General features: G+C 43.9%; 1 protein-coding gene across 11 annotated transcripts in view; it reads right to left on the reverse strand.

Moving 5' to 3' along the window:
• LOC147034806 (receptor-type tyrosine-protein phosphatase beta-like) overlaps positions 1 to 22596 on the reverse strand; it is a 133635-nt gene that overhangs the window by 29179 nt on the left and 81860 nt on the right. For 9 of the 11 annotated variants that reach the window (XM_085889746.1, XM_085889739.1, XM_085889778.1 and 6 more), the window contains 7 exons: positions 18740 to 18836; positions 17354 to 17395; positions 17228 to 17257; positions 16776 to 16839; positions 13811 to 13901; positions 9208 to 9278; positions 8955 to 9089 (listed from right to left, as the gene is read on the reverse strand). In XM_085889746.1, coding sequence (XP_085745872.1) covers positions 8955 to 9089; positions 9208 to 9278; positions 13811 to 13901; positions 16776 to 16839; positions 17228 to 17257; positions 17354 to 17395; positions 18740 to 18836 — 530 coding nt within the window. Of the gene's footprint in view, positions 1 to 8954; positions 9090 to 9207; positions 9279 to 13810; positions 13902 to 16632; positions 16840 to 17227; positions 17258 to 17353; positions 17396 to 18739; positions 18837 to 22596 lie in introns of those variants that run through there. The other 2 variants (XM_085889808.1, XM_085889788.1) reach the window with 2 other exon arrangements.

The following is a 22596-nucleotide window of genomic DNA, read 5'->3' on the forward strand; positions in this document are numbered from 1 at the left end:
CAGATCCCTGGAGCTTTGCCCCGTTTCAACCGGTTCACCGCAGCCCGTGTTTCCACAAGCAGAGGTTGACCACAGTTGATTTGAGGGTCAGCAACAGGGATTGTAACACCCTTGACATCCAACTCGACAGCTGGGGGATCAGCCTGGTACAACCGCTCAAAGTAACCGGCCCAGCGGGCCTTCACTTCAGACTACCACTCTCTGCTCTAACTGCAGTGTTCCGAGGGATGGGCTTGGATGAACGCAATGCGCGGATTCCCCTGTAAGCGGGATGAGAATCACCTGTCCACAGGTGATGCTCTACCCCCTCGCAGATTCCTCACACATAGGCCTCCTTGTCCACCCTCAGTGCACGTACAGTTTTACGCCTCAGCTCCCTGAACAGCTCAGCTCTGCCATTCAGCCTGGCCCTGCGACTCTGGTCAATGGTATCCAGTGTCCCTTGCAAGACAAAATTCTTCTTTGCCCTGCGGTGAGTTCCAAGACATCCACTGGCAACATCAAGGATGGTGGTCTTTAAGGCACTCCACAACTCTGCAGGACACCCCAAAGCACCCAGACCCCTCAAGTGTCTACTCAGCCTGTTCGCAAACTCCTCAGCTACTCTCTCATCCCTGAGCTTGCCAACATCCAGCCTAGGCTGCGATGGTACCATTCTCCAGGATTTAAGGTGCAGCTTTAGAGTTGCTACAACAAGCCTGTGATCAGTATTGAGGAACCGAGCACTCCGGTAGACCCTGCAGTTCTGGATCATCCTCCAGCGACCGTCAATGAGGACATGGTCAATCTCCTTTGCCGCACCGCCAGCGTTGGAATACCATGTCCAGCGATGAGCTTGTGGGCGCTGAAACCATGAACCAGCCACCCTAAGTCCATGACTTCTTGCAAAGTCAAGGAACTTAGTGCTATTCTGGTTCATAGTTCCTGACTCATGGGGACCAACACATATCTCATAACCATGCTGCACTCGTGTCGTTGCATGCAGTTTTGTGCTCTGCCTGGAAGACAGGCATCATCCCTACTGATTGGAAGAAGGGCCTTGTGGTTCCTCTCTGGAATAAGGTTCTTGTATAAAATGTGTTGTTGCTTAGTGCAAGCTAAAATACACACGATTTGATGAAAAACACGTGTTTCTGCATTCGAGGAGTGATTTAAAACAAAATTGAGGTCAGATCAAGCTAATGTGATATCAAAAAAGCTTGTGTTCGGCAAATAAAGCCGATTTTGCATGAATCAGCTTTCCTCTGAAACAAAAAAACGGATTGTATTGTTTAGAACAAGCTAAAATACACACATTTTCATGAGAAACATATGTTTCTGTGTAGGAATAGTTATTTAGAAGGAAAAACGGGGTTATAACGATCTCGTATGTTGTTAAAAACGCCTGTATTAAGCAAATATGCCAGTTTATGCATGAATAAGGTTCTTGTGTAAAATGTATTGTTTTGCTTAGAACAAGCTAAAATACACACATTTTCATGAGATACACATTTCTGTGTAAGAATAGCTATTGAGAACAAAACACGGAGTCATTGCAATCTAATGTGTTGTTAAAAATGTTTCTGTTTGAAAATTAGACGGTTTTTGTATGAACAATGTTTCTTGTGTAAAATGTGTTGTTTTGCTTTGGAGAAGCTAAAATAAATAATATTTTATGAAAAACATGCATTTCCGTATTAAGATAGAGATTTAGAATGGAAAACGGGTTCAGAACAACCTAATGCATTCTTAAAAACATTTTTATTGGCAAATGACAGTTTTTGCATGAACAACGTTTATTGTGTAAAAATGTATTGTTTTGCTTAGAACAAGCTAAAATGCAAATAATTTGGTGAGAAACATAAGTTTGTGTGTTGAAATAGTGATTTAGAACAAAAAAGGGGTCAGACCAATCAAATGTGCTGTTAAAAACGCTTTAAATGGAAAAGATGGTAATCTCCGCTAACCCGAGCGGAGATTACCAAGGCCCGTCGGACCAAATGAACTATTTACGGCCTCGCTATTTCTCAATACACACCGTGCTAAGCCAATGAAAGAAACACAGAAACGAGCTGGAACATTTAACAAAAGGGATATTTATTTATAATGGGGCAGGGGAGCACGTAAGAAGGCAGAGTTAACAAAATACTGAAGGAATAGCAATTTATGTATCGCAACTTCAGGAATAGCAGCTGAAGGAAACAAGCACCTATGCAGTTTTACTTAATAGACTGGTGACACACACACACACACACACACACACACACACACACACACACACACACACACACACACACACACACACACACACACACACACACACACACACACACACACACACACCCAAAAAGAAACGGACCCGTCAGGTCTTTATTGGAGGCCTCCAGCTCGAGGAAAGGTGAGCTGGAGTCAGAGCCTATTCTTGGACCTTCCTGCCTCGTGCGGTCTTCGACGATCCGGTGTGGCAGGACTTGAACCCGCCACACAATGCCGCTCCAAGCCCAGGCAGGCGATCCTCACGGGACAGGCTCGCAGGCACAGAGGCCACAAGAGAAGACGCTCTGTTGGCGGGACCCCAGGAAGGCGACGACTGGCTTCAGAAGACCACCAGACATCCGAAGACCAGAAGACCAGAAGACAATTCCTCCGAAGACCAGAAGACAACCACTCAACTCTCTGAAGACCAGAAGACAACTCTCAACAACTCTCGTTTTGCCCATGCGCGCTTCTCTTATCCCACACTCGCACTCCCTCATTGGACAGAGAGAACGCTCTATGCTCATATTTGGAGCCAAGCCAGAGCGCAACGCTTGTGCCCATATTTGGGGCGAAGCCAGAGCGCAACGCTTGTGCCCATATTTGGGGCGAAGCCAGCACACCAATGTGCAGAGAAACCCCGCCTAGCACACTGAACTCCGCCCACGTACGTGCTGATATGCACGCATGCATTGGTGCCGGTGGATGATGGTGGAAGGAAGCGAGGGCAGGTGTCGTTGTCGTTGTTGTTGGTAATTTAAATCTTAACTATCAAAATAACTCACAGCGCACGTACAATTAATCACCCATTAACAATTAATCACCCATTAAACATAGGACGGGACCCTAACTAGAAACACATACTTACCGATATAACTGATCTATAGGACCTGGCTGTTGTGTGCAGTAAGCTTCCAAATTCACAGCAATATATACACGAAACGTTTGTTTGTTTGTGATCCTCTGAGCTCCTCAGGTTAATCGCCACAAAACTTTATAAGATCACTATTTACCACAGTGCACCTAAAAAGGGGTTTTAAACAGTCTTTTTCTCACATTTCATAAATTATAAACACCCGAGCTACCACCTGCCACTATCTCGGCAAGGGCAGTTCCATATATACAATGCTTCATAAAAAGCCCATTTTCTTTCGGATTTCAACCGGATACCAATATGTGAGGTGATAACCTCCGATCATCAAGTATCGTATCAAGTATGAAAAATAACTGTCAATTAAGACTTTTCCATGATCAGTAAAATTGGCGGAGGAGTCACGTGATCTCTCAAATGTGCGAATCATTCAAAAACCTATCATAGTACAAATACAATCCACACATCGATTTATAGGTAATTTTACTGCTCGTCTCAAGACGTAACTCTCAAGGGGGAAAAGAGTTTGTAGAAAAAAGTTTTCCATCTTTGCTAACTTCACCAAACATACACTTCAAATATAAATGTATCGTATAGTTTAAAAGAACCAACTTAACATCGTGATTTGATTTTTGATCGTAAATTGATCGTAGATGTTTGATTAATTTCATTGTCAATGTCTCACCTCAAATGAGAAATCTTTAGGAGTGTGTATTATTGGTAGAAACTGGAATCATTGTCAAAATTTAATGATAACATATCAGAGTGGGTAGAGCCGGTAACCTGGCAACTGTTTTTTTTTTGATTTTCAAATGCTTTCTGGTCATTATCACAGAAATATTCAATCACAGGTCTGATATATTTCATTTCTCACAATATTTTCGATATCTCCGACCTCTTAACGATGTCTTATCTGAGGGGCCATTCAAAAATGACGCACGTAATGCGTGGAGGTTGAGGTTTAGATTTTGGTGGGGGTGGGTGTGTGTCGAAACATTATTGACTTTTTCCACTTACAGGGGATTGGGGTGTTTCCAGAGCCGTTATGTAACGACCTTTTTCTTTACATATTAAAACGAGCTGTTAAAGGACTTTTTGGACGTTTCTGGGTGAGCTTTCCCATAACCTTGAATGAGGTTCTGATTGAGGATATCTCTCTTAGCCATGACTTTGCCGAGAGATCTCACTGTAAACTGGTCCATGGAAGAAAAAAAAGGAGGCACCACCTCCCTGAGAAAAGGAAGAAGAGGCTGCAACAGGAAAATAGGTTGTCCATCTCCACATATAAAACCAAAATGTGTTTTCTGTTTGTGACCTTACTGCCTTGAGCTCCCAAAGTTAATTCACGATGATCAGATTTTTAACCACAATGCACCTAAATAGGCAGTTTAAACAGCTATGAGGTTATTTGGCCCATTATTGTCGTGTTGCACTCCAGAGTTAACTTATTTACTAACATTAGGTAATTTATTTACTTCAGCTTCACTCCTTTACACCCTGTATGACCTGTAGACCCTTAAATACCCATTTAGACCCTTTTGAGACATATAGACCGTCTTCAATCCTTTCGACACTTTTCAGACCGATAGACATTTTAAGACCAATTGGACATCTCATAGTTAGGGAATTTTAGCAAGTTGTATTGACCATCTGTGAAAAAAATGCTTACCAAAAGATTTCTTCACTAACGTATTCATCCAGGTGTCTACTAACACCTATCAATTAGTGCAAACCCAAATCCTTGTGGAAAATTCTGGGGAGGCAATCAAAGTTTGGGTGCTCAGAGGACCTGCGCGAAAAAAATCGGAAAATTAACTTTTGCCAATATTGACTTGTGGTATGTCTAACTATGGGTTTTTTGGGGTGCTGAATTGATTCCAACCATTATTTTTGAGAAAAAAAAACACTCCTTGATCATATAAAATGTATTTTATTGACATTTTTAACAGAACTGTGCTCAATGGAAATGTTGCTTCGTCAGCTTTTACAACCTTATTCATCAAACTCACCAGTATCTTCCTCACTCCTCTTGTCATCCACCTGGTTTATGTTCAGGCAAGAGTTACCATGACAGATGCCGCAAGCAGAAATGCACTTGACTCCTTGCTTTTTACAGCAGCACCTGAGTGAGCTGCGGTCCCCCGCACAGTTGCAGCTGGCAAACGTCAGGAGGTAGTCTGGTGCAATGGGGTCTGTAGAAGGGACTGGTGCACATCCTTGCTCAGAGAGTTGCCATCCATAGTCCCGGGCATCCAACGATGCACTTTGCAGCATCAGCCAGTCTCTAGTCTGGAGGTAAACTCGGAGAGAGTGCTGTGCTGCAGCTCCTGTTGTCGGGGGGAGTTTCTCAGGTTTTATGCTCCCAGTAGCAGCTCGCTTGCTGAAGATGGTGCTGAAGCTCGCTTGCTCGCTTGCTTCGCCATGTTCCCCGTCCCATCCCCATCCCTCTCCCTTCCACAGTTCACCTAATGTGTCTGTTCCCCACTGTTTTGTCCCTCCCACTCCCGCCCCTCTTGTCTCATGCCCCCTTGCTGTGAGTTGTGTGTTTGCTCTCATACGAGCCTCGACCAAGGTATACAAAAAAAAAAAAAAAAAAAGATGTCGAATCTCAAGTCTTTCAAGTCTTTGGATGATTTCCCATGGAACATGAGCATAAAAAGATCACAGCCTGCTTTAATGATATTACCTTTCTCAGCTCGGATGTCCATAAACACGTGCATTGCCCTCTCTGCTTCATCAGTCTTGCAGAGCTTGCCTAGCAAAGTTGGTTTGCTAAACCCAAAAATTGCAGACACTATCGCAGCCAGAGAAGCTATGCAAGAATATGAGATACCTCCGGTATATCTCTGGGAGGGCCTCCCGGATCTTTCCGACATCATAACATGTTTCTTTGGCTGTCGTAAGGAAGATCGGATGGTCTGCAACATGATGAATCAGCATAACCAGGACGTCTGTGTCCTCAGCCCTCACCTCGACAGGGCACTCTCTTGCCTCATCTCGAGCTACGCGGACGATGGAGGTGTCGGCATCATCGGAGCATTGCTGTACACTGATTCCATTCCTACTAAATGTCTCAGCAAGGAGCAGAACGAGCTGGGCCTTGTTGTTCTTGTTATCGAGGAACTTTTCTCTTGCAATGATGATTTTGAGATCAAGACGAATCTGAATGTCACAGCATGCATTCTTTGTTCGTCTCAAGTGGTCATGGTCCTTGGTGGAGCTGCCATATCCGTCAAAGACCACCGTTATCCAGAGGTGATGGCTCCCCATGGACTTCACAAACCGGAGGTAGCTCTCGGCAACATCCCTTCCAAGTAAGGTTAGCCTCCCAATTGACATTGTGCAGGAGCCACCCACCATCAACCACAAGGCTTGTGCAGGGGGGTTGTTCGACAGGTGCCTTCAGGGACCTTGCGAGGGCAGCCTTGTCTGGCTTTCGCAACTTTTGATTTTTGTCAAACAAAGACGTTGGTTTTGGTGTCAACTCAAAGCGCAGAGCTTCTTTGGTCTTGACTTCACGCTCACTGATGACAATGAGGCAGTTGAATAGCTTCAGTGAGTCAATGACCAGCTTCTCGCCATTGACTTTGAGTCTAGATCTGAGGCTTGCAAGTGATTTGACCTTGTGCTTGGTTACCATTGCATCCACAAGAGTTTTCCCATCCATCTTAGCCTGTATGGCTCTGCCAACTTCTTCTGCTTGATCAGCGTTGACTTGGTCTTCGGGAGTGCTGCTGAACCCAGTTGAGAAGGACACCAGAGTCTTCTTGTCCCGTGTGGCATTGAAAGGGTTGACCTCCTCCAACCACCCAACTATGGTGTTGACAGCATCGTTATCTCTCTTAATTTGGGCTCTTTTAACGTCGATGTGGACAGGTACCCCACATTTGACCATACTTCTTTCTAGCTCTTGGTGAATGAATGAGAAGTGGTTCAGAGTCTGAACCCAAGACTTATGAGAAGACTCATTCCGAAAGCGGCCTCTGTTTAGACCACCGGAGGATTTTGCCTCACACATGAGTGTGGTTTCTATCGTGATGTCGGTCCATGTGCCGGACCATTCATGGTCTGAGTACCTGACGACATGGTTGCCGTACAAAGTGAACTTGGATAGAGTTTCCTGGAACATGGGACTCTCCTGTCGCTGATGCATCAGCTGTACATACAGCCTTGCTCCCTTTGCGTACTGATGGTGGCCCGCTGCTGCGAAGGTATTGAGCATTCCAATGATGCAGCTCAGATGACCTGTGTGGTCTGGGACACGCTCACTCCTGATGAATACCTTGATGAGGTCGATTCTGCCATAGTACCAGACCCAGAGTGCTGGTGTCCTTCCTCCTTCAGCTAAGATCTTCAATCTCTCTGCCATCCTCTCCTCAAAGACAGTGACTATCCTTGGTGCATATGTTAGATTAGAGGAATTTTGACACAAAATAGACAGAACACACATACAGTGATGTGTTTTAACATTAATAGGTCCACTCTACGTTGAATATATTCAACTTCTATTGAGTCCGGTACACAATAATTTTATAGCTAAAAGCTCTTGGCTAACGTCAGCGAACACAGAGAATTCTACTGAGCAGGAGCACAAGTACAAGCAACAATATAGCAGTGGTTTCAAAAATGTTGTATGCTGGTTTCAGCACAATTTGAACAATCTGAATCAATTGAGCCAAATTACCACAAAACAGTCTGAGATATGTAAAAATGTATCATATCAATATGTTATGGCCAGGAATTCATTTTTCCTCAAATCTAATGGTTGGAATCAATTCAGCACCCCCAAATAACCCCCTAGTTAGACATCCCACAAGTCAATATTGGCAAAAGTTAATTTTTCCGATTTTTTTCGCACAGGCCCTCTGAGCACCCGAACTTTGATTGTCTCCCCAGAATTTTCCACAAGGATTTGGGTTTGCACTAATTGATAGGTGTTAGTAGACACCCAGATGAATACGTTAGTGAAGAAATTTTTTGGTGAGCAATTTTTTCACAGATGGTCAATACAATTTGCTAAAATTCCCTAACTATCAGACCGCATTTACTCTTTCGTCCTAAGACCTCTTTAGCCATTTCGATCCATTTTACACCCTTAAAATACTTTAGACCCCTTTTTGACCTTTTACTATCTTTAAGCCACTTTAGACCCCTCTACACCCTTTAGAAAATCAACAAACATTCCCCCGAAAATCATTTTTGACATTTTTCGTGCACCATTCGCGTTGCATCACAAGTTGCGATGACAAATCAAAACTGATATCCCAAAGTGAAACTGAAAAGACTGATCTATGGATCATCAAATGGGAAACCAGAATGAAATTCTGTGAGATATACCGAATGGAAATTTACAAAAGCAAAGCTATATGGGGAGTATAGAGAGAGGCGGCAGGTTTGGGACTGAAGAAGCGATGTGGAGAGGGATAGGTGCCTGTCGGTGTCGGTTGGCATGGAAAGAACTTTGGTGATCTTCCATCAGGTGGTAGGCCCAAAACGTGCTGAAATTAGTTTCCCAGCCAAGCTTTTATAATATCACACTCAATCCCAAGTAGTACTTCAGAAGTACAACAAGCATGGATTGAAAATTTCCCTGGTGGAATGTAACGTGGTTGCCAAGGTTACCAGTTCCATCCACTGTGATATCTGCACACTGAATATTTACACTGAATTCCCTTTTTTACTTACACACACTCATTTGAGGCGAGACGTTGACGAGCTCGTCAGTGATGGGTACCTTGTTTATATATGTATATACATACATTAGATATTGAGTGAAGGCGATTCATACATGCTTGACTCATAAGGTCTGTGTGGTTGTCATGCACCCTGCAGATGTGGTTTTGACTACCTTTCCATTTTCCACACATTTTGTGAGCATGATGATGTTGGAAACTCCAAGTTCCCAGACCATACGCCAAAAGTCTATCAGTGTGCCCATCATGGGGCCTTGACTCGCGATGTACTCTCGAGGAGAGCTTTTGCCCTGGATGCACAAAGCAACAATTTCCGGAAGTATTTCAGCCATCAGTACATCTGGACAACTTGCTCATGGTAGTTGTCATTTGGTAAGCATTTGCTTTGCTGCATCACACTCATCTTACCGGGATGAAACTGGCATTGATGTAATCTGATTTGCCACCTTCGTTTGAGAGAATCACTCTTGTGACGTCATCTGTTGAAAAGAAAAACGTCCAAATCCATTAATTTGATATTTGGTGTGGTCAATATGGCTCTTACAAAAATCTCATTAAATGGTCTTTTGGTCCAGCTTGCTGCTTGCAATTGCTGTTTTGTACTTTCATATATATTGTTATGAATTTCAGTCCACCCGGCGTGCGATCGGCCACGTAACTCAAATCGCGACCGCATCGCTCACCGGTTGGACAATTCAGTCGTGACCCTCCTTGGAACTACCGCCAGGAGCTAGTCACGGGTGGGTCTTTCGACCCCACCACAATCGTACCAATTGGCCACCCGCACAGGATAGGGTTGTTCGCCAAACTTGACCTACCTAAGTACCTGCGCGGGTAGTTAACCGGGCGATCGTACCTCGCCGCTGGCCGGCCTCGGACACGAACCGCTTAAGCGGTCCGTTCCGTGCTTCAGTGATAACCGAGCGGTGCTATCGCCAGCCCCGACGGACGTGATTATTTACCGGGTGCTTACACCCTTCTACCAATTCCTTCCGTGATGCAAGATGGAACTTTCAAACAAGGGAAAGGACGCAAGGAAACGGGGAACAGTTCAACAAGCACATTTATTCCACACTCAGATAAGCACGTATTTTACAGCCATACAGTAATTCAGGCACGTATACAGTAAAAGCAAACAAATTAAAGCAAGAATTACAACCAAATAAAGTCTTAAATTCACACGCACACGTAAACAGTTTTACTTATAAGACGGCGCCAACACATGCATTTACACAAAAGCAAAGGAAAAGCCACTCTCAAAGGCAAGGGTAGCAGACAGGTTCGTGGACCAAATGCGCGTGGAACCTGGATGAGCAGCCAGGTCCACGAGACCGAAGGGTCTTACCCACGCCCTCATGGCGCGATGGCGGGCAAGCCGCGATGTCAGCGTAGCTGCGCCTGGCTTCGTGCTCCTGGCGTGGTCGGTGAGCTCTCTCTGGCGCTCCCCGTCTGCCTTTCCCGTCGGCTTTGAGCTCCGTCTCCCGACTTGACTGCTCCGCCGACACTGCACTCGACTTGACTGCCCCACCGACACTGCACTCGACTTGACTGCCCCGTCTCCCGCCTCTCCAGACTGCCACTCCACCAACTCCAGACTTGGCTGCCGCGAACGACACACTTGACTGCCACTTGACTGCCGAAGCACTGCTGCTGCCACTCCACTGCTCCCACTTGACTGCCAACACACTGCTGCTGCCACTCCACTGCTCCCACTTGACTGCCCCGCCGACACTGCACTCGACTTTACTGCCCCGCCGACACTGCACTCGACTTGACTGCCCCGTCTCCCGATTCTCCAGACTGCCAACACCGACACACTGCAGACTTGACTGCCCCGTCTCCTGCTTCTCCAGACTGCCACTCCACCGACTCCAGAATTGGCTGCCGTGACCGACACACTTGACTGCCACCACTCCACTGCTCCCACTTGACTGCCGCGAGCTGTGTTGTGCTCGCGCTTATATCGGCCGGGGGAGGAACGTATATGCAAATTTCTGGATCACAGCGGGTTCGGAGGCGGGGCTACATCACCTGATGCTCAGTCATTGGATGGAAGAAAAGTGGGCGTGAGTCAATCCTGATCTGCTTTTCGAGGCGAAAGGAACTCATTCACAACCCATGGCCCAACGTGTGGTAGAAAGGCGGAGGTGGTGGGAGTTTGCTGCGGTGGTTTGGGAAGGGTGTTGGTGGTGGCGATTTGGTTGCTGGCGGGCGTTGTTTGAGAATGGCGGTCAAGCGATGTTTGCGGGTGGAGTTGTGGAGGTAAAGAGGCGAAGGTGGACGTGTTTGAGTTGTAGTTGTTTGGGGGCGTTGTTGGTGGTGGCAATTTGGTTGTTGGGGGATGATTGGTCCAAAATAATGATAGAGAAAAGAAAAACGGCTATCTCAAAGGATCACAGCCCGGTGAACACGGAAATTCCCTCTAAACAACGGTGGGGAAATCTAACTACACAATTACTTATCGTCATAATGGATCTAAGGTCCTTTTTGGTGTATTGCGAATTTCCACAGCCGTAACAATATATATATATATAAATATATATATATATATATATAAATATATATATATAAATATATATATATATATATATATATATATATATATATATATATATATATATATATATATATATATATATATATATATATATATATATATATATATATATATATATATATATATATATATATATATATATATATATATATATATATATATATATGGTGTCTGTCCATGTGTTCGGCTGTCTCCTATTTCCGGCAGCCCTTCCCGCCCTGCGTTTGAAAAGCTCAATGCACAGGTAAAACTCAACATTCATCCAGAAGAAATACATGATACCAAACGAGATACATTTTAAATGTATAACTACAACATGCAATAGCAGTTTGTTTATTAGCAGTGCGTTAAGATATGATCTGAGCTGATAGGATGGCCTTGAGGTAAGCACATTCACCTCTTAGCTGTCTAGCCTGGGTTTGAATCTCGGTCCAGCTATAAACTGTCATCCCAGTGTTTCCCAGGCAGGGTTATTCATCAATGTGTGTGCTGTCCCTCTGATGGATGTTAAACTGGGCACCCAATCTACTGACTTTAGTTGGTGGACGTTATATATCCCCATGGTGTAATTCGCGAACAGTAAGCGAGCTCTCAGCCACACTGTGTCCAAATTCCTACCCGAACTACTGCTGGAAAGACAATGGTAAATCATCGAGTACAAGCCTTGCTCAGGGAGCTGCTTCGGTGGTCTCGACAGTCTGTGACAGTGCATTAGGATTATCACAAAGTTGAACAAACCATATCAGCGTTGTTATTAACAGTAGCCTCTACTGAAAGTCTTTGAACAAAGGTTACAGTGCAATGCAATCATTCAATCAAAGAAAAAGCCTCCATTTAGCACCGTGACCGAAAAAACGAAAAATTTCAAAGAGGTCGAAAATAAGCCTAAATTAATTTTCGGCGGACTCGATCACGTAATTACTCTGTCTCTCTGCCTTTGTTGGTTTGTCTGTCTGTGAGCAGGACATCTCAAAAAGTTAAGGACAATTTGGACGAAACTTGGTGGACAGGTTGGGTTGTATGACAAGGACGAATGGATTCGATTTTGGAACAGATGTTTGGTGCTGCAGAACTTTAATATAGAAGAAAACAAACACGACATGCTAACCAAAGATTTTCATGCTGTACTTCTCAATACAAGGTTGAATCACAGCAAGAGAACCAGGCTGTGAGAGAGCGTGCATAAATAGGCTTGTCTATGTGATATGACACTGATTGGTTCATCAGTTATTACGTCAATGGTAATCTGAGCCTCCACACTTACTTGGATTTACTTGGATGTAGAGGTTGAAAGCGATGCTTATTTGCCCCTCATTACAACACTGATACATGTATTCCTCTGGTAGGGTTGGTGCTTCAATGGATGATTTGTCCAGTGGCCTTCCAATGCTGACTTGAACGGGTTGATCTAAATGGTCCTTTCGGAGAGACATAGTGAGAGTGACATTTGTCAGGATTGAAAGACATGTTCCACGTGTTGGATCACCTTGTGATTTTATCCAGGTCTGCAGAGAGCGAAGAAGCTGCTGCTTGCCGGTCTGAGGGATTACAGATGGAACAGCAGAGGGTGGAGTCATTAGCAAAGAAATAAAGAGGATTTTCAAGAGAGTCAGAGAGATCATTGATGAAAACCAGAAAAAGAACAGGGCCCAGAATGCTGCCTTGAGGAACTCCAGCCTGCACAGGAAGAGGGGATGAGAGAATTCCATTTAGGGCCACACGTTGGCTGTGATAGCTGGGTCTGTGGAGGAAGGAGAGGAAGTCTGTGAGCCATGAGTGGAGATTGCCTTGGATACCACAGGAAATGCCTTAGTTTTACACCTCCTTCTTCAAGCTGGATTGTTCCTTTTGGAGTGATGTTATAATCTTGAACATGTTACCGGCTGTTTCATTGTATGTTGTACAGTACCAGTGTCTGGCCTCTGCCTCCTCATTTATGATGTCATATGACTTCGTCGACACATTCCGGAATTTGCAATGGAACCACAAATTGCAGAGTTTGCATTCAATTGCAACATCATCATCAACAACCACCATGTTACAACTTCCACATAATTTTATTCCCTTCCTCGTCTTTGCTTCTCTTTTCTAGTAGATACACTTTCCTTTCGAGTTACTGCTTTACGAACACTTGCTTTCCAATTCGATGCCATTTTGGATCCCTCTTCATTGATCTCACGCACAGTCTTTGCCTTGGGCACGTTGCAGTATGCTCTCGAAAACGAGCCTTTTCAAACCTCATGCAGCCCACGACTTCCTTGCTCTTTCCTGTCGCCTCAGATTTAATGGTGCTTCCTCTGAATGAAGAGCACCTGACTTGAACAAATGCACCACCAGTCAGCCTTGACTTGAGACCAAGGCCTAAAGCCTAATGTTTCTGCTTTACTACCTCCATCGTTGATGTAGTTTTGAGAATAACTCTTGAATGGTTGGTGGTGTAGTATTTAAACTTACATGGCAGGATGTTTGTATAGCGGTTCTTTTCCCGACTCTCTGGCAGACGAGCCACAGAGATCATCTCATATCTTCCGACATCTTGAAGATTCTGCAAGGACATGAAAAATTCACTGATGACTTTCAGAGTTGGGAATTGTATATTTCTTATGTGGGCTGGCAGAATAGATAAGAGGTACATGCACTCACATTGACCCATCTATAAACTGCCACCCTGGTGTTTTACATGCAGGGCGAGACATCAATGTGTGCGCCATCCATTGGATGGACGTAAAGCAGGACTCGACTGCCAGCACTGCTTGTCAGTGGATATTGAAGATCCCACAGTGTCTTTCATCAAGAGTGAGCGAGTTATTGCCGGTGCTCTGAACAAATAAAAATTCCTTCTCTGAATTACTGTGCGAAGGCAACGGTAAACCCCCCAGTATAGCCCTTTGCCCAAGAGGCTGCTTTGGTTAAACGAGGCTCGGTGAAGAGTATGGTATATTGATGATTTATTGTATACTTGCAAATACCACCTGTCACTTTGCTGACGGGAATACTAAGAGAGTGGTGGAGCAAGAGACAAGGGGGAGAGGGTGAGAGAGCAAGGAGGGGTGAGTGAGGAGGGGGAAAGAGAGAGAGAGGAGTGGGGGAGAGAGAGAGAGAGGGGAGAATGGAACGGGGAGAGAGCAAGGAAGGGTTGGGGTGAGGAAGAGGAAGGTGGAGAGAGAGAATGAAGAAGGGGGGTGCAAGGAAGTGGGGAGAACAAGGAAGGGAGGGGGGAGCAATGCCTCGCCACACATCGCTATATGCTCTGGGAGGGATAGGGTGTGAAGGGTGGGGGTGGGTGTGAGAGAAAGATAGAGAGGAGGGTGAGAATGAAGAGAGTGAAGAAAGGAGGGGGGTGAAAAGGGAGAGAAAGAGAAGGGTGTGGGAGGAGAGTGCTGCACTTTATTAGGAGAGGGGCTGGTGGGGTGAGGGGGGGGGGACAAGAAAGGGAAAGATGAGGAGAGGAGTGGGGGGTAGCAAAGAGAATGAAATGTTATGCGCGCGCACACGCGCGCACACACACACGCACACACACACACACACATACATACATACATACATACATACATACATACATACATACATACACAGACACACACCTGATGAATCTCTGTGTTTCACATGTGGAGATAGCAGGCAACAACAGCAATTTGCATACACATGCACGCACACGCACACACACGTCAAAATGGCTAAACTATATTTCACGACCCTTGTTCTCTCCATAGGTGTCTAATTCCCTTCCTTGAATTACTTTGTCTTCCCTTAACCCAGAACATTTCCTTTCTCTCGACCCCCACCCCCCCTCATTTTCCTCCCTTCTCCCCACACCTCAACCCCACCTAGTTTCATGCTTCTCTCGGGTCAATCCAACTCTCTCTTCTACCCCTCCCCCCAATGCAAACATTAAGTGGCTGTCACACCATGACATTTTAGCCAGCGTATGGCAAGGTCTCAAAATGTATGTAAAACGCTGGTGTACGCTGAACTATTGATGTTTTAAAAAGGTTTTGGGCATATAATAACGTGTTGGACGTATGCATAACGTATTAGTAACGTACACAGAAAGTTTTAATCACATAAAGATAACTTATACCAACGAATGCTGAGCGTGTTGTTGGCGTTCACAACCTATGCCCAACTATAGTCTAACTTATGCATAGCGCGCGGCAGCGTATCGCCGACGATCACGTGGCGTAGGCTATTCATAGGCTGCGGCTCGACGATTCAAATCATAACCGCACTCGACATCGAAGTGTGAAGCCGCTGTCACACCTTGATGTTTTAGCCAGCGTATGCCGACGTATGAAAAATTTGCCGAACCAAACTAGCACACGTCGAATACGTTATGGGTATGTTTTGTATATCTTAAGAGCACAGTGGCATACGTCGTAGTACGTTGGCATATGTCGTCATATGCCGAGTACGTCGAGAAATTTTCAGCATGTTGAAAATTTATCGACGTACTCTGTGTATGACACACGTTCCGCATACGCTGGCCATAAGTTGTAGGAATGTTACGCGATCGTTGACACACGTCGACACACGTCACTTGTACGTTACTCATAAGTCGAAACACGTTGAGGTAATGGTTAGCGTCAGTTCTCCAGACTCCCTGTTTTTTTTGGTTTTTTTTTCTTCGGTATGACGGTGATGTTGACACTTCGATTTCCAGTGCGGCTATGATTTAAATCGTTGAGCGGCAGCCTATTAATTATATTATATTATAACCGCACGAGAAATCGAAGTGTCAACATCACCGTCATACCGAAGAAAAACACAAACAAACAAAAAAAAAACCAGGGAGTCTGGAACACTGACGCTAAACATTACCTCGACATGTTTCGACTTATGAGTAACTTACAAAAAACGTGTGTGGACGTGTGTCAACGATCACGTAACGTGCCTACAACACGTTACTCATAGGTTAGAAATAAGTTTCGGGTACGCTAAACATTACCTCGACGTGTTTCGACTTATGAGTAACTTACAAGTAACGTGTGTCAACGATCGCGTAATGTGCCTACAACTTATGGCCAGCGTTATGCGGAATGTGTGAGTCATACGCTGGCATACGTTGAAAAATTTCAAGCATGGAAACTTTGTCTAACAGCTCGGCGTACTAAGACGAATGCAAGCGTACTACGACGTATGCCAGCATGCTCTTAACGTGTACAAACTTACCCATAGCGTATTTGACGTGTGCCAGCGTTTTAGCCAAAATTTTCATACGTCAGGCATACGCTGGCTAAATCGTCAAGGTGTGACAGGGCCTTTAGCAATACAAGGCCTCCGAGTCATACCGACAAAGCTTTTTATTGAACAATCATGAAATGAAAATGAAAATGTTTTCACAGGACCATTGAGCAGGATCCATGAAGAAAATAATCTTTTGTCCCGTTTCTAGGTATGTCAATTTGCTCATAAAACTTACCGCAAACTCTTCAGAAAATCCCAATTCCGAGTTGGCTTCAAGGTCACAGTAATAATTGTCAAACCTACAGGAGCAAAGGGCAGGCAATGAAGTTAATTATACATGTCTGTATGAATCCATGACCCGAATAGTACCTTTAGCACAATGTGCTTTTTTTTTTTATCACAATTTGATTTGAAACTTTTGATGAAAAATATTGGTAAGATTGTGTGGGGTTATTAGGCCTAATGGCCTACTCCCACATTCGTTGTAATACACAACAACATTCAAAATTGCACATCGACATGAACTTTCGGGACAAGATATGGTACAATCTGAACAAGGATACATCAAAGGGAATAATTGCTTGATCGTCTTGTGAAGGGAAAAACACCAAATTTGCGAGCTTATCGCTCAGTTTATGGACAACACCAAGTGAAACCATGAGGACCAGAAAACTAAGCACAACTTACTGTGACAATGAAATTGAAGTGTTCTGGCACCTGAACAAAAGGACAAAAAGTGAAATTTCCAAACAAATCAATATTGACTTCAACAAACAAATGTGTGTATGCGAATCCATAACACGTGCTCCTTACCTTAAAGACAAGTCATGAGGAACTTCCTCCTTTTTCTTAATCCTGCAGTTCATAACATGACAGATATTAATCATGACAAAACATCAAATCGGTTCATCAAACTTATCGATAACCCACAAATATTTTTTTAAAGTTTCATCAACCACATTTTGACCAGATGTCCTGCCAATAAGACATGCAAATACTTCATGCAGTTGATATAAGATAGAGATGATCCAAAATGTTGTTTCTGTAAATGTGCGCAATGCTATGTTGAGTGATCTAGAATCAACTTGTGAGAATAATTCAATTACAGCGACAAGACTTTGCATGGTGTTGACAACAAAGAAGTCCACATAATAGTATCTTCTTCAGAGTTTTAAAAATGCTTTTGGCAATAAGTTAAATGCACTGGAGAAACTTCCAGAAAATGCTGGAATGTTCTTGACATCGCACAGCCACCCATCTGTTCGCCTTCAGCAAAGCTTCCCTACATGACCATTACTTTATAAGCTTCTGCAGAAAGCCAGATTACAGGATTACATTACATTACATCATGCCTTCCGGAATTTTCTCCCTTGTGTGTTAGCAGCCTTATCGTTGCAATTTCGGGAATGCCAGCATGGGTCCCGTATGAATGGCCAAGTGAAGACGTGAACGCGAACATAGGTGTGGCACAATGCAAACGTGGTGGTAGAAAAGCGGCGTCTGAATTTTTGCATTTCTTGTCGCTGGTTGCCACGGGTTTCTCTATAAGAAATTGTAACTGATAAATTAATATTTATAATTATTATTACATGAAATTTAGTTTTTTGACACAAAGTTTGAATTGTCTCTTTAACCCGCATGACCCGTCTCCCATCACTGGACATTGGTGGATGTTAAAGGTCCCATGGTGTCTTATGCAAATAGAAGGCAATCTATCAGCGGCACCCTGAACAAATTACGAATTCTGGCCATGTTCAGTTGAGTTTCCTGAATTGGAGTGGCAGTTTCGAGGGTTGGGTCTCACCTTGAACCGTTTCTCAACCTGTCATGAATGCCTCAAAGTTCAGTCAAGAGTATGGGCCTTCATTGGTATCAGGTAATAATTATTATGCTTGATGGAAATTACAAGTGAATGACAACTTTGCAATGCTCGTTAAGAATCATAAGTTCCTTGCATACTGGGAATGAATTATTCAATCAACGCTAGCAGCGACGGGTGGAGCACCTCTCCTTAACGTCCACCCAATGGACGATTCACCGATGCATCGCCCTGTCTGAGAAACAACACATGACTGTTTATAGCTGGGTCAATATGTGAATGCAGGCTCGATGGCTCAGAGGTAAGTGTGCATATCTCTGTTTCGGGTAACATACCAATCTTTTATAATTCTAAAAAAATTGAAATAAAAAAAAGTTTACCTGCGCTTTTTGATGAACAATAATCCTCCAGTTGCAACGATAATGACAGCAAGAAGGAGGGGAACTGTCAATCCCACAATCAAGTCCACATTAATGGCTGAGAAAGATAGGTTTGCAAGTAACCTTTCTGGTGTTCATGAATGTTTTCACACTTCCAAAAGGATTAAAATGTTTGCATTTCGATTATTAAGGGGAAAGAAACTTGAGGAATTATTAAAGTAAATCATCAAATCTTTCCCACCGATGATGCAGAAGTGTTCTCAGACTATAATCTGAAACTATAATCAGACATTGACTCGGTCTGATTTTTGTTCTCCTATAACTTTGTGATATAAACATTTTTATGCATGACCTTTCATAAGTGTTTCAACTAAAGGGAAACACGTGTTCCTATGTGTGTTCTTTGTTTTTTTGTTTTTCAGGATTGCGGGAAAAATATTTTGAAGTGAAATACCCCGATAATGCAGAAGTGAGTCATATTGACCCAGGCCAAAAATGACTGTTTCACGAGAACAAAACATTTTGATTCATGACATTTCAAATATGCTTCAAATAAAGGGAAATACATATTCCTGTGTGTGTGTGATTTATTACTTGCAAAATACAAGATTTTTCAAGGATATTGGTTCGTCGATTTTGATATTGTCTGTCTGTTTATCGCCTCCAGGTCATAATTTGAAACAGATCTCAACGAAACTTCACCATGTGGTGGAGTTTGTCAAAAGGAAGAAGCCTATTTTTTTGAGGTCGAAAGATCAAAAGGTCAACATAGGCCAAAGGTCAACAACTTTGGTGATATTTCGAAAGTCCTCAATTTTCATCCGATTGACTTGAAATTTGAAGCGGATATATACATTTCAAGTTAATGAATTCAACCAGCCAATTATTTTTGAGGTCAACATAGGCCCAAGGTCAACAACTAAGGGGATTTCTAAGATCCGCAATTTTCATCTGGTTGACTTGAATTTTGAAGAGAAGTTATATTTTAGGTCACTGCATTCAACAGCCAATTATTTTTGAGGTCAACATAGGCTGAATTTCTAAAATTGTCAATTTCATCCAATTGACGTGAGATTTGAAGAGGAATTGCATATTTGGTCATTGAAGTCAACCAACAATTATTTTTGAGGTCAAATTTGTTTTGTGGATTTTGCAAGTGCTCTGCACGATGTCATCTTCTTGTTATTCTGTCTGTTTGTCGCCTACAGGTCATAATTTTAAACCGATCTTCACGAAACTTCACCACATGGAAGAGTTTGTCATAAGGAAGAAGCCCATCATTTTTGAGGCCAAAAGGGCAACATAGGCCGAATGTCAACAACTTCGGTGAGATTTCTAAACTCCTCAATTTTCATCCGATTGATTTGAAATTTGAAGAGGATTTATATTTCAGGTCAATGAGTTGAACTGGCCAATTATTTTTGAGGTCAACATTGACCAAAAGGTCAACATAGGCCAAAGGTCAACAACTTCGGTGAGATTTCTAAAATCCTCAATTTTCATCCGATTGACTTGAAATTTGAAGAGAAGTTAGATTGTTACGAAAATGGAAGCCATTTGCACACAAACAGACAGCAGTCCCCAAGCTTAGTTATTTTGATAAGTGTGTGTTTATAGTTAGGGCCCCATCCCCTATGTTTAACGGGAATTACATGTGTGCGCTGCGAAGGTTTTTTAAAGGTAGTTTTTTTTCACATCAATTGCCTTCACTTCTTCGCACCACCGACCCCATTGCCCACGTGTTTTTGGCTGAAGGCGTGGGCGGAGCCTCCATCGCATCAGATCGAGGCTCCGCTCCGAGAAAAGGCATGGAGCGTTTCCTCCAGCCAATGGGCGAAGGGCGAGCAGGGCCGAGGCGCTCCGGCCAATGGGAGGCCAGAGTGCCGGAAACCACGACAGAGCCTCTTCGGGGGGGGGCAGTCCTCCGAGACGCCCCGCCACGTACCATCCAATCAGGAGGCTCATCACCTCAGGGCCGACTCCGCCCCAGCCAGATTAAGTTTTCACCCCGTCCAAAGGGAAGTGTTTTGGAGTTATCGTGGCCATTGCTCTTGGTGTGTGTCGTGAGAGTCGTGGACTGGGGTCTTTTGCGGTGGTTCCTCGTAGTGGTGATGGTCGAGCAGCCAGGGTCGTGGGCTCGTGGATTTCGGGTCGTGGGTTCGAGTCTATATATATATATATATATATATATATATATATATATATATATATATATATATATATATATATATATATATATATATATATATATATATATGTATATATGTATATATGTATGTATGTATGTATGTATGTATATATATATATATGTATATCTATGTATATATATATGTATATATATGTATATATATATCTTCTTCTTCTTTCGGCTGCTCCCGTTAGGGATCGCCACAGCAGATCATCCGTCTCCATTTCGCTCTATCCTCCACATCTTCCATTGACACTCCAACCACCCGCATGTCCGCCCTCACTGCATCCATGAACCTCTTCTTTGGCCTTCCTCTTCTCCTCCGACCTGGCGGCTCCATCCTCAGCATCCTTCTCCCGATATACTCCGCTTCCCTCCTGTGCACACGTCCAAACCATCTCAATCTCGCCTCTCTCACTTTGTCTCCAAACCATCCTACCTGCGCTGTCCCTCAAATATACTCATTCCTTATCCTGTCCATCCTCGTCACTCCCAATGAGAATCGTAGCATCTTTAACTCTGCCACCTCCAGCTCCGCTTCCTGTCTTTTTGTCAGCGCCACCGCCTCCAAACCATACAACATAGCTGGTCTCACTACCGTCTTATATACTTTCCCCTTCACTCTTGCAGCTACCCTTCTGTCACAAATCACTCCTGCAACTATTCTCCACCCACTCCATCCTGCCTGCACTCTCTTTTTCACTTCTCTCCCACACTCTCCGTTAATTTGGACAGTTGATCCCAAGTATTTAAACCCATCCACCTTCCCCACCTCAACTCCTTGCAACCGCACCATACCACCACCCTCCCTCTCATTTACGCACATGTACTCTGTATTACTCCCACTGACTATCATTCCCCTTTTCTCCAGTGCGTACCTCCACCTCTCGAGGCTCGCCTCAGCCTGCTCCCCACTCTCCATACAGATCATGATGTCATCCGCGAACATCATAGTCCATGGAGACTCCAGTCTGATCTCGTCCGTCAACCTGTCCATCACCATTGCAAACAGGAAAGGGCTCAGAGTCGATCCTTGGTGTAATCCCACTTTTACCTTAAACCGGTGTGTCATTCCTCCCGCACACCTCACCGTTGTCACACTGTCCTCATACATATCTTGCACCATCCTCACACACTTCTCTACCACTCCCGACTTCCTCATACAATACCACAACTCCTCTCTTGGCACCCTATCAAAAGCTTTCTCGAAATCTACAAACACACACTGCAACTCCTTCTGGCCTTCCCTATGCTTCTCCATCAACATTCTCAAAGCAAACATCGCATCAGTGGTGCTCTTTCATGGCATAAACCCATATTGCTGCTGACAAATCATCACCTCTCCTCTCAACCTAGCTTTCACTACTCTTTCCCACAACTTCATGGTGTGGCTTCACAACTTAATACCTCTTTAATTACCACAGTTCTGCACATCACCCTTTTTCTTGAAAATTGGAACCAGTACACTTACTCTCCACTCCTCTGGCATCCTCTCACTTTCCAAGATTTTATTAAACAATCTGGTTAAAAACCCCACTGCCATCTCTCCGAAAGGCCCTGTCACACCTTGACGATTTAGCCAGTGTATGCCTGACGTATGCAAAATTTGGCTAAAACGCTGGCACACGTCGAATAGGTGGGTAAGTTTGTATACGTTAAGAGCACGCTG

This window comes from Eptatretus burgeri, chromosome 1 (genome assembly GCF_056783735.1).
Source record: "Eptatretus burgeri isolate ZD-2024b chromosome 1, Ebu_testis_v1, whole genome shotgun sequence".
Classification (NCBI taxonomy): Eukaryota; Metazoa; Chordata; class Myxini; order Myxiniformes; family Myxinidae; genus Eptatretus; species Eptatretus burgeri.